General features: G+C 41.9%; 2 protein-coding genes across 2 annotated transcripts; both read right to left on the reverse strand.

Annotated features, from left to right (window-relative positions):
• Nucleotides 1–241: 241 nt before the first annotated feature.
• On the reverse strand, nucleotides 242–814 carry LOC128097263 (interferon alpha-12-like). Its single transcript, XM_052717637.1, has one exon. It carries the CDS (start codon nucleotides 812–814, stop codon nucleotides 242–244), a length of 573 nt encoding a protein of 190 aa, XP_052573597.1.
• Nucleotides 815–9,583: 8,769 nt separating this feature from the next.
• LOC128097318 (interferon alpha-12-like) lies at nucleotides 9,584–10,156 on the reverse strand. Its single transcript, XM_052717727.1, has one exon. It carries the CDS (start codon nucleotides 10,154–10,156, stop codon nucleotides 9,584–9,586), a length of 573 nt encoding a protein of 190 aa, XP_052573687.1.
• Between the last annotated feature and the right edge of the window lie 3,316 nt (nucleotides 10,157–13,472).

The following is a 13,472-nucleotide window of genomic DNA, read 5'->3' on the forward strand; positions in this document are numbered from 1 at the left end:
AACAAGCAGAAGAACTAATAAATAAATAAAACAAATAAATAAACCAACAAACAAATAAAACATCTGAATCAATAAGCAAATGCTTTTACAGATCAACACAATACAACCCAATATTAGGATAACTATCCAGGCAAGTTGAATCAATGATGTCAAAGTCAAAGAGATCTTGGAGAAGGCCCAATCTGAGCAGTGAGGTGCAGGATCCTAGCCCAGGAGAGTCCTCTCCACTTTGGCTCAGGACTTACTCCTTCTCCTCAGTCAGTCCTGCCAGCAGCTTGGCTGAGGAAGACAGGGCTCTCCTTACTTCTGCTCTGACCACCTCCCAGGCACAGGGGCTGTGTTTCTTCTCCTTCAGGTAGACAGTGATCGTGTGGAAGTAGTTTCTCACAGCCACAAGGGAGTCTTCCTGGCTCAGGGAAGGTTCCTGCACCTCACCCTGCTCCATCAGACAGGCTTGCAGGTCTTTGAGCTGGTGGTGGAGGCCAGTGCAGAATGTGTCTAGGAGGCTTGTCTCCCAAGCAGCAGATGAGTCCTTTGAGCTGAAGAGGATCAGGACCTGCTGGGTCAGCTCCTGCAGGACAGGGATGGCCTGGACCTTCTGGATCTGCTGGGCATCCACCTTCTCCAGAGGGAATGCAAAGTCCATTCTGTCCTTCAGACAGGAGAGAGGGGAGAGTCTCCTCATTTGTGCCAGGAGTGTGGAGGCTCTCTTGTTCCTGAGGTGATGAGTCTGAGGCAGGTCACATCCCAGACAGCAGCTTGACCAGGAGTGCATCACCACCAGGAATGTCAGCAGAGCACAGGGCCTGACCATTGTGAATGTGGCAGATGCTGCTGGTCCTCTGGGCTCTGTGGTCCTGAACCTTCCCCTCTAGGTTCTCTGAAGTCCCTCCTGGCTGGGTCCATGTGTCTTAAATAAGAGAAAGCACTAGTTTCCATTTTCTAGTTGCCCATCCATACTCTCCCATGTACTTTTTACTTTCTTTCAGTCATTCTCTGCTTGTGTGTGGCCATTTTTTTTCCCGCCATTTTTGTTTTCATTATTGCTTCCACTCTTAATGCTCCCCCTCAACAAACCTTCTTAGGGTTTATTCCTGAAAGAAATTATGGTTGCTATTTATATTACAGATATATCTTTCTTCTGTGAAATCACTCACTTGTAAACCATAAAACCTTACCTCTAATACTTGGCCTGGAAATTTCTTGAATTCCATGCTGCAGTTGAATTTTGTGCATCATATTTATTTCTCAATATAGCTACTTGAATTGTAATGTCAATTTTGTTTCAACTAATTTTTTGTGAGTCTACAGGTGTTATTTGAAACAATGGCACATGTGAAAATCTTGTCTGTGTTGGTTAGGGTTGTGAGGTTGAGTTATTTTACTCTAGTTGTCTTAATACACTTATGTTCTTAAGTACATGAAGGATCAAATTTGGTTTGTATTGTATATTACTAGGTAATTATTGAATGATCATTTGGTGGTTATTATGGCACAATCAACAAGAGCTTCCTGATCAAGACTGACATATTCATTTGATCCCTGTAACTCATGGTGGGAGCAGAAATCTTATTCATGGAAGTTGTTCTTTCACTTTACATCTTTGCTGCACACACACACACACACACACACACACACACACACACACATATGTTCACAAAAACTCATAAGATGTATCATCTATGCTTTGCTCTAAGGAAAAGTTTTGGCGTTATTTTGCCACTTTTGGTGTTCTCTGACCTTAAGATGGAAAGGGATGCCATCTTTGCCTGTAGGTTTCGTGAACTGTTTAGTGTTCCAGGAGACCATTCGTCTGAATGAAGAACATTCCGGGCTTCTCTGTTTTATAGTCATTGTGACTTCTATTGTTAACAGAGCATCTCTGAAATTTCTCTCTGTCATGGACCAATTTTGTCAGCGTTGGGATTGTGCTTCACAGTGCCTTCAAAGTCGGGATCCTTGGATACATCTCCATTTCTGCCCACCATTCCTGTATGGAGGATCTTTCTACCAACGCAAATTACCCAAAACAGCATGTATATTTCTCTAGCTGTGTCTGAGTTTTGAGTCTGTGAACCCTTTTTGCTGCCTTTTCTCTAAGTGCCCTGTGACTTCTTCTATGGAGTTGAGTCTACTCACACTCTCTGCTGCACAGTGGCACAGTGTCCTCAGCTGCCTTCTTCTTCTTCTTCTTCTTCTTCTTCTTCTTCTTCTTCTTCTTCTTCTTCTTCTTCTTCTTCTTCTTCTTCTTCTCCTCCTCCTCCTCCTCCTCCTCCTCCTCCTCCTCCTCCTCCTCCTCCTCCTTCTTCTTCTTCTTCTTCTTCTTCCCCTCCTCCTCCTCCTCCTCCTCTTCTCCTTATTAAGGATTTATTTATTTATTTATTTGTTTGTTTATTTATTTATTTATTATGTATACAGCACATATGACTGTAGGCCAGAAGCTGGCACCAGATCTCATTACAGATGGTTGTGAGCCACCATGTGGTTCCTGGGCAGGACCTCTGGAAGATCAGTAAGTGCTCTTGACCTGTCAGCCATCTCTCCAGCCTCCTTAGCCGTCTTCCTGTACCGCATTCCCTGGAAGTGCTCACCATATCTTGATAACATCAGCACTCACCACACACTGTGGTGTTTGCTTGGGTTTTAGCGCCCTAAATCCTACAAAATAGCTGCTCTCATTTTAGTGGATTCATCAGGACGGCTTTTGTGTTCAGCAGTATGCACATGGCCAGAGGCCAGAATGTCAAGAATCCCCAGATGTCAAGAACAGAAGACCCTGTGATCTGCAGTGATGTGTAAATATCCCAGTTTGTCCTTGGAAGATATAAGTGTTTGAGGTTTTTTCCCAATACTACTTTTGTGATCAATATTTTTCACATGCTGCTTGCTGTGCCTGAAGTTAGGAGGTGGAAATACAGACCAGAAGACACAATGATAGCAGTGACTCTGATTGCCTATTAATTACCCAGAAGTTTGACTTACAGATATTTATGCAGTTTTCCTTTAGTAGTAGATACTGCACACTCTCTGTCTTTGTCCATTTGAAAATTGAGCAGAAGAGCCTTGAGGGATTCTACCACATAATAGAGTTTCAGTACTGCCAATCTGTATAATTTTTCAATGGTGATGGTGGCTCCATGGTGGATGTCATTTCTCTTTTGAATTTTCATTACACTGAATATTTTATTTCTTTTTCCACTTTCCTAGAGAGAAGATACTGACGTTGTTGGTGGCATTGAAATGAAATTGTGGTGTCACTTGAAATGAAATCAAAATAAAGGAAGTGATGTCGTCCCATTTGAGAAGCAATAGCAACAACTTTCTGCTGCACAGCAGTACGGTGTCCTCAGTCCTCTTCTTGCACCCCACTCCCTGAGTGCTCTCCGTATCTTGATGACATCAGCATTCACACACCCTGTGGTGTTTGCTTGGCTTTTAGCCTCATAAATCCTTGAAGATCACTGCTCTGGTGTCAGTGGATTCATTCTTTTGTGCTCAGCAGTAAACACATGACCAGAGGTCAAAGTGTCAAGAATCCCCAGATGTTTTCCTTTTTAAGAGTTGCCATGGTCATGTGTCTCTTCACAACAATAGAAACTCTCACTGAGATGCTCTCCTCACATCATGGTCCTGGTCAGTTTCTTTATTCCTGTCTCTTGATTCCCCAATTCTATTGAACCAAAACAGATTATTATATCTAACATGTAGAAAATGATATAGCTCTACATATTTTCTGGGCAAGGTAATAGTATGGAACTGTTTTATAGTAATTTATTCTATTATGTAAACATAAGGATGATTAAAGTTACCTTAAAAATTAGGACCAAGGAAAGAATGCAGAAAGTCATGTCTAAATGATGTTGCACAATGACACAGAGATTCTGGTTCATCAGTAATCATACTCCCTGACAGAGTCTTCTCAATTACAAGCTCTGCAGATCAACTTGGTATCAATCAATTTTCCCCTAATACATGCTCCACAATGTCTGTCCCTATATATCGTATAATCCTTTATCTATTCCTGTGCTTCTCCTGATGACTACAACATGGCAACATTCATGTGGGCATGTTCCACATACAAAGTGACAATGACAACTTTCTCCTGACCATGAAGTTGAGTGGCTAGACCTGACAGAAGGAAGGAATTTGTAGTTAACAAGTTACTTTTCAGAAGGAGTTGATGAGACATATTGGCCTGGGTTACTCCTGAAGGCCATGTCTGGGTCCATAGTCCTGCTGCAGCTGGTGTCTGTGTTGATGTCCATGGCCACTGTTACCACAGAGGTCCATAAAAACTGTACATGTTGAAATCCAAGGGACATGCTGAGCGCACCCTGCCTTTCACTGGCCCTGGAATGACTGGCCCTGCCTCTCACTGGACACTGTAGCAGGAGAGCTGGCCCAGTCCCTCTTGGGATGTATAGCACCACACCCCTCACTGTGGGCATTGGAGAGGAGGCCCCAAAGGAATTGGCTTAGGAAAACTGTCTCTAACCCCGACCTGAGGAGGCTGGTCCCACCTGTCCAAATGAAGAGCTCAGCTACCACTTGGACCCACATCCTTGCCCCTGGGTTTGTCCACCCAATCATCTATCCCATTTATGACCTGAGCACTGGTCCTACAGAACAATAACCTGTAGCTGGAGTTTTCTCCAGTCCTGCCTGACCCATGGTCAGGACAAATCTCTCTCACCCACCAGTCCCACAGCCGTTCAGACTCAACCAAGTAAACACACAGAAACTTATATTGCTTACAAACTGTATTATCGTGGCAGGCTTCTTGCTATCTAATTCTTCCACCTTAAATTAACCCATGTCTCTTAGTCTATAAGTTGCTATGTAGCTCTTGGCCTTCCGGTACCTTACATCTTGCTTGTTATGGTGGTGGCTGGCAGTGTCTCTCTGCCTCAGCTTTCCACTTCCCAGAATTCTCCTTGTCCCACCTATACTTCCTGCCTGGCTACTGGCCAATCAGTATTTTATTTATTAACCAATCAGAGCAACACATTTAACATACAGAACATCCCACAGCAATAACCCAAGGATCTCTATGACTGACTTGGGGCAATAACAGGATATGAGGGGAGTTTTTGTTTGTAGAGTCCAGTGATGATGGTGTGCCAGAGGCCAGAAGTCTTGAACCAGACCAATGACTCATTGCAAAGATCATTTGAGGGTGAGGCTGATTGAAGCAAAAGGTATACTGTGTGACATACTGAATCTCCTGATGTCATTAGGACAAATGAAGAAGGGTTGGGGAAGTGGGAAAGACAGTGGGTTGAGGTGGGTTTTTATGTTTGTTTCATTTTGTTTTTAATTAATTTCTGTCAGAGGTCAATGCTGAAGGGGGTGAGTGATAGATATGGGAGTGCTGGGAGGGGTGCAGGATTGGGGTGCATGATGTGAAATTCCCAAGGTATTATATATATGTATATATGAAGTGGATGAAACTCTAGGGTTTCCCTGGCAGCTGAACCTACAGACGGACATTGTCTTCTTCCCTACATCTGTACTGAAGAATGCAAAGGGGCTGTTGGGTCAAGATACTCTGGGCTGTTGATCTGTAACCCTGCAAAACACAGATCTCAATCCAGTATGAATAAGAACTAGTTCATTCTGTACCAATTAAGAGTGACTGTAATATTGTCTGTAACAAGGATTCAGGTTGCCCCTTGTGACATGCTCTATTGTGGAGAGGTAATCTGAACTTTTGAAGTCATTGTTCAAACAACAGTCATAAATCAGTGCATTTACCAAGCCCATTGTTGCTGGTCTCAGTAGGCAGAGCAGCAGGGGAAGAATCTCTTCTGTGAGTTCAGACATTATTTTACATCATTCCTAGCTGGGGCATGGTTTGCTCAGTTACATGACACATTCCAAATGCTTTACCTACTGGTCAAAATGATGTGAGGTCAGACACAGAGCTTGGTTGTAATTATCAACTGAGGGGACTGCACACAGACTCCTCCTTCTCCAGAGAACCTCCTCTAGAGAAGACTAGAGGGGAAAAAGCCTTAGTGACTGTTTTGTGCATGTTGAGCAGATCATTGTCCAGAAGGCATGACTCGTGGGGAACTGGGAGGGTGCTCCCTCCCTCAGATGAGAAGTGAAGGGAATTGAGTCTTCCAAACTGATGTCAGTTCTTCTGGGGAAAATGCCTGTTTTAGTTGTGAAGAAAACTCTTCTAGGAAAAAATTTCTAAAGAAAACACACCAGAGTTAAACAGTTTCTTCTTTGAAAGTGATGGCCAGTAGAGGGCTCTCTTCCTCTCTAAATGTTTGCAAGCATGGCAGATTGTTTCCTCTCTTCCCCCCCTTCCACCTCACCCTGCCTTTCTCTCTCCCCTCTCCCTCCCACTGCCTCTTCTTCTTCCCACCCTCCGCTCCCCCTACCCCTCTCTCTGTTTTTGGCCCTAGTTAGTATTAGTTCTTTAGAAGAACACTCTGATTTAAACACAACAAAACAAAACAAAACAAAAAAAGAGATCAGTTGTAGAATGGCAGAGCTGGTTGATGAGGAGAGAATGAGGAACAAACAATGTTTTCCCACATCAGGGAGGAGGAAACCTCTGGTCTATGAGGCTGAAAGATGGGGTCTGGGGAAGCAGGCAGGTACTGGGAGTATATCAGAAAGAAAGCTGTGTGCACATATATGTACATTATTATATATAGTATGTGCTGCTATTAAATGGTGCATCATATATATATATATATATATATATATATATATATATATATATATATATATATATATATATATATATATATATATATATATGTTTATACATACTTCCCCTTCAGTGTTGGGCTAGGACACTGATCCCTATATAAAATATTTGGAAACCATCAATTCCTTATTGATTTCAGTTCCAATGTGTCTAATTGTAGAGGGGTTCAGGCTGTTTTCAAAGACAGTGAAGGCTTTCAGTACTTCAACTGTCTATACTTTTCCAGTCACTCTTCCTGTCTTTTCTTGAAGTGTTGGTTTGATGATAGAAGTCTCCACATCTGCTGTATTTCTCTTTGCTACTTTCCTAGGAAGAAAACCCTGATGTTGGCTGTTGCAATGAACCAAAATATGATGTCATTGCAAATGAAAGCTGAAGAAAGGAACCACCGTGTCATCCAAATGAGACAGCAGCAGCAAAAACATTACCTACTAAGATTCAGTGGAAAAGATCTGTGTTGAATAAATACAGTGATGCTATGAAAGTGACTCTATATCCTAGGGATCTTCAGGTTCAATGCAATCTGTCTTAGTTAAGGTTTCTACTGCTATGAAGAGACACCATGACCACAGCAACTCTTATAAAGGAAAACAATTAATTGGGGCTGGCTTACAACTTCAGTTCCCACCATCATCTTCATGGTAGGAAACATGGCAGGATGCAGGCAGACATGGTACTGGAGAAAGACCTGAGAATTCTACACCTTGATCCACAGGCAGCAGCAGGAGACTGCCACATAAGGCCTAGTTTGAGCATATAAGACCTCTAAGTCCACCTCCACAGTGACACACTTTGTGTGTCACACACAACAAGGCCACACCTACTCCAACAAGGCTGTCCCTCCTATAGTGCCGCTCCCCATGGGCCAAGCATTCAAACACATAGGTCAATGGGGGAAATTCCTATTTAATCCATGACACAATACAAAATTTTTTAATTACATTTTTATTTATTTATAAGATTTGTTTATTATATATACAGTGTTCTGCCTGCATGTATCCCTGCAGGCTGGGAGAGGGCACCACATCTCGTTACACATGTTTGTGGGCCACCAGATATTTTTGAACCAACATGTGGTTGTTGGGATTTGAACTCAGGACCTCTGGAAAACAACCAGTTTTTCTAACCTCTGAGCCATCTCTCCAGCCCGACAATACACAATTTAAGTTATATTTCTCCCAGAAGTATGACTTTTAGAACACATATAGGCCGGGCAGTGGTGGCGCATGTCTTTAATTCCAGCACTCGGGAAGCAGAGACAGGTGGATCTCTGTGAGTTCGAGGACAGCCTGATCTACAGAGCGAGATCCAGGACAGGCACCAAAACTACACTGAGAAACCCTGTCTCAAAAAAAATCATAAATGAACAAATTAAAAAAAAAAAGCACATATGGAACCAGGAAGATAGAAAAGAATAAAAGCCGTGTTGTGGTGTCACAATACCTGAATTCACATTACAACTATATGTCTAAGAAAGTGTTACTGCAAGATTACTACCCCTTGCCACAGAAGCCTCTCACAGTCAATGGCAATAAACACAGAGACCTACAACTGTTCCATGAACACAAAATAAAGGGTTGACTTCCTGCCCCGAGATTCATTGTAGAAGAGGGAGCAGAAGAAGTGCAAGACCCAGAGGCAGTAGATGAGGACCATAGCAAAGTAGTGTTCTCGGACACAGCAGGGCAGCTGCACTAATGAACCGAGAGTGGCTATGACCTAATGGACAAGACCAGGGTGGACAAAATCCCAGCTTGGAAAATGGAGGAAAGTTCCCTTCTAGCTGAGGAACTATGGCAGTTGATAGCTTCTGAGAGAGAGATTCAGTTGTCCTCAGGGTTGGAGTCCCTGAGACAGGCTACGTAAGCTCCAGGAGATGGCCTTCTATCCATGTACTACTGGAAGCTCCAAGAGAAGAAGTGTGAGAAGGAGGAGGAAGAGGAGTAGGAGGACAAGAAAAACCATGAAAACTGAGAGGGAATAGTAGTGTTGCAAAGGATTAATTTTAGAGGCATTTCACTTCCCTGGTGGGATTTAATTGAGGAATGTTTCACGAGGCTGTTATGAATGGGGTTGATTTCCTGATTTCTTCTTGGTATGTTTGTCTGTGGTATTCAGGCAGGCTAATCATTTTTCTGTGATCTGTTTCTATCACTGTACATGATGATCTCACTCATATTTGGAACCCAAAACTGTTAAACTCATAAAAAATGAGAGTAGATGAAAGGTACCAGAGGTCATGGAGTTCAGAGGGAAGATTTCTCTGGGAAACATATGGCAAAGAAGACTAAGTCACAATGTGACAGGAGCAAGATTCTCTGGCTTCCTACCAGGCAGTATGCTGGCTTTACATACAGAGAGTACTATATATTGGGAGAATTAGGGAGATAGATTTAGGGTTTGTCTAAACACTATGCAGTGAACACGTATTCAGTACAATTTTTTAACACTGTGTCCATTTGTAAAATTTTTATGGTTTAGAGTATCAACTTAAAAAGACTGTAAAAATCTGAAAAGTTACAGAATTAACAAATCAAAGTGTTTTATACAGCAAAATTGAATGGGATTCAAAATAATTTAATTGCATATGGTGGTTGCTACATTAAATAAAATACAAAATTGCAAGATTTAACTTAAATAAATTAAATAAATAGTAAAATAAATACACACGTAATACACAGAGATACCCAAATGGATGCAGAAACAAATGCCCTTACATATAGATAAAATTTGTGCTGTTTTGCCAAACATCTAGTCAGGTTGGTTGAATTCATGTCAAAAATAAATGAGAGTTTTAAAAGGAGAATTTATGCAGTCTTGTAGCCCAGGAGAGTTCTCATCACTTTGGCTCAGGACTTACTCCTTCTCCTCAATCAGTCCTGCCATCAGGTTGGCTGAGGAAGACAGGGCTCTCCTGACTTCTGCTCTGACCACCTCCCAGGCACAGGGGCTGTGTTTCTTCTTCTTCAGGTAGACAGTGATCCTGTGGAAGTAGTTCCTCACAGCCACCAGGGAGTCTTCCTGGCTCAGGGAAGGTTCCTGCCCCTCCACATGCTCCATCAGACAGGCTTGCAAGTCATTGAGCTGCTGGTAGAGCTCATCACAGAATGTGTCTAGGAGGGTTGTATTCCAAACATCAGATGATTCATCCGAAGTGAAGAGTGTCAGGACCTGTTGGGTCACCTCACCCATGACATAGATGGCTTGAGCCTTCTGGATCTGCTGGGCATCCACCTTCTCCAGAGGAAATGCAAAGTCCTTTCTGTCCTTCAGGCAGGAGAGAGGGGAGAGTCTCCTCATTTGTGCCATGAGTGTGGAGGTTCTCTTGTTCCTGAGGTGATGAGTCTGAGGCAGGTCACATCCCAGACAGCAGCTTGACCAGGAGTGCATCACCACCAGGAATGTCAGGAGAGCACAGGGCCTGACCATTGTGAATGTTGCAGATGCTGCTGGTCCTCTGGGCTCTGTGGTCCTGAACCTTCCCCTTTAGGGTCTCTGAAGGCCTTGCTGTGTGCATCTGTCTTAAATAGGGAAAGGCACTGGTTTCCATTTTCTGAATGCCCTCCCCCTACTTTCCAGTTGTCTTTCACTTTGTTTAACTCATTCTCTGCTTCTTTTCGGGAATTTTTTCTAAACCATTTTGGTTTTCATCTTTGCTTCCCCTTTCACTGCTGCCCTCAGAAAGCTGTTTTACAACTTTCTTTTTCTAAATAGAATTGTCATTAACTGTTACACCACAGATTTACTCTTTGTTTGAAATTTACACATCTATTGTAAAGACAAAATTTTCTCTAAAAATTGTATTTAAAAGTTGTTGAAATTCATTTTACCATAATTTCTGTTTTATTTATATTATTTACATATGTGTTTAAATCACAATGTAAAGTGTGATCCAAATTGTTTCTAAATTAAAATATTGATGCTCATGATGGTAGTTCTGCACACCTTTACTTCCAGCATTTGAGAGGCTGAGGCAGGTGGATCTCTGAGTTCAAGGCTAGCTTGGTCTAGAGAGTGAGTTCCAAAACAGTCTGGGATACACAGAGAAACCCTGTCTAAAAAAAATCCAAAAAAGAAAAAAGCACTGATGCTAATGAAATACATTAAATTTTCCAATGTTTAAAGGCTTTATTAAGTTATTTTCTTCAAATTGCTTTTATTAACTCTAATATTAATTTATTCAAAATGTTAATTGCATCATCAGTGTATGTTCATAATTCATCCAATGATTGTCATGCCACCATGAGGTAGCATGATGTGTAAAGACTTGCTGGTCAAGCTTGATGATCTGAGTTTGATTCCTGGAGCCAGTGGTTGAAATAGAGAAACTGTAAACTGGACTCTGACCACTACATTCACACTTGGCAAGTTTGTACCTACACACATGTCCTCAATGCATGCATGCACACAGCACCCACACACCATCACACACTTAAACAATCACACAGATATACACACTTGCTCATTCATCAATGTGGATAGAAACAGCCACATTCTATCACAAAACCATGTATATAAACATACAAACACAATCACACAGATACACACATAACATCACACATACTCACATGCACATATGCTTACACTCACATGCTGCAGGCTGCAGGAATATATCATAAGAACTCAGCTGGTTAAGGCAAAGTCACTACCTGAGGGATCAGGGAATTCCTCCAGAGGAAACCAAATTCCAAGAAGTTTTTGGTGTTATTTGGCTTGTTATATATCAGCTGTATTCTGTTATGAAAATCATGGGTGCCTTCATAGTTTTCCCAATTGACTTTTCCCTTAGAAGGGCTAACAGTGTGGACTGATCACTCTCTGGACATACACATTCCAGGAATTTGGAGAACAGCCTCAGAAAAGGCTTTCTCTGGAATCAGATTATCTCCCTTAGTCACTTTCAAGGACTAACAGGAGACATCACCCAGGTGGGCACCCACCTTTCAATGACAAACAGTGATAGCAGCCCACATGCAAGTCTCCTGACTTAAGGTAAATTCCACAAGGAGACACCACCTAGGTGAAGTGGACGTTAAGTAAATAGCTTTACACAATTTAGCTTGGACCCTCCCTTTTTATACCGGGACTTCCAGGGCATGTGGAGGACTGAGAATAAAACAGAGAATGGAAGAACTAGATGGGTAAGAACTTGAGAGGAACAAACTGAGACAGGGAAGAACTAGATTGAAGGGCTAGAAGAAAGTACTAGAGGAACAAGATGGAAGATGAGGAAGAGTCAGATGGGAAAGCCCTAGCTGGGTAAGAACAAGGTGAAAAGGACCTAGATGAGGCAGAATCAAGACGAGAGAATTAAGATAGAACTTAAGAGGGAGCAGTAGATAAATAGAGAGAAATCAGACAAGAAAGGAGCTAGGCACGAGAACAGAAATGAAGCTGTGTATATAGGATGTTATGCCAGAGGAATTAAAGCAAGTGGACTATAGAGCTCAGTGTGCTGAGATTCTATTTCCTGAAAATAGTCCTTGCCGTTAGTAGTTCTCTCTCCTGAGTCCCTGGGATGTATAATATTAAGGCTGGTCCCGCTAATATTATACAAGACTCACACACACAGCCATACACAAACACACAAATGCACACACACGCTTACACACATACACATAAATACACATTTACACAAATGTGCATCCATACTCATACACACAAATACATGCATATTACACACAAATACACACACATTCCACACTCACACATAGGCACAATTATACACACACACAAAATGTATTACCACAATAGAAATACACATAAACACACACCCCTACACATGTACGCACACAGAGTCACACATAAGACAGATTCTCAATACATGTGCACAGAGAGACACACCCAAACACTCAAGCACGCACCAATGTACACATTCCCACACATACAAATACATACCATCATTCAAACATAACACTCACACACACACACAAATTTCCAAACATACACACATTTGCACAAACACACACATATGCACAATCCCATATTCCACATATATATGTATACAACACACACAAATTTACACACAGAAACACACATGCATATCCTTACACACACATTCACATACATACTTCCTCACATATATACACAAACACACATACATACACACAGACACACATTCACACACACTCAGACAGACACACATGTATAGTCACACACAAATACATTCATAGACACACACTCACATACGTGCACAAGAGTGATAAGCTATTAAAAATGTCAAAGGTTAATTTCAACTTATTTTGTCTCACAAGTTTAAACGTTAACTCCTTGGATTTTTGGATCCACTGCATAGTAGGAAGACAAGGGGACTCACAAAGTCACTCACTTCATGGTGGCCAAAGATGCAGACAGGGACAAAGTGTGTCCTTAGATGGAGCCCCTAACCTTCCTCCAGCAAAGCCTCACTACCCAGTAGTCCACTCATCTCTAACAATCAACGGGCTTTCACTGATAGAGTTTGTTCCTTGAGGATGATGAAAGCTCATGTTCCCTGTGAACACTGATCCCATGAGTGTGATCCTATTTACACACATAGGTAAAGTGTCTGAACACTCGATTTCAAAGGCTAAGGATCTCAAATGCTATGCCATGAGTACTATTACAATCATACCAAATTTATAATCACTTGAACCAGCATGTGATGTTTATCCTCATGCACAGGACACTGTAGCACTGTTAAGTCCCTATAAACAATGTTTGTGTCAAATCTTAAGAGAAGCAGGTCTAGCTCTTCAATGTCTCC

Source organism: Peromyscus californicus, unplaced genomic scaffold (genome assembly GCF_007827085.1).
Source record: "Peromyscus californicus insignis strain IS unplaced genomic scaffold, ASM782708v3 Scaffold_5__1_contigs__length_169319896, whole genome shotgun sequence".
NCBI lineage: Eukaryota > Metazoa > Chordata > Mammalia > Rodentia > Cricetidae > Peromyscus > Peromyscus californicus.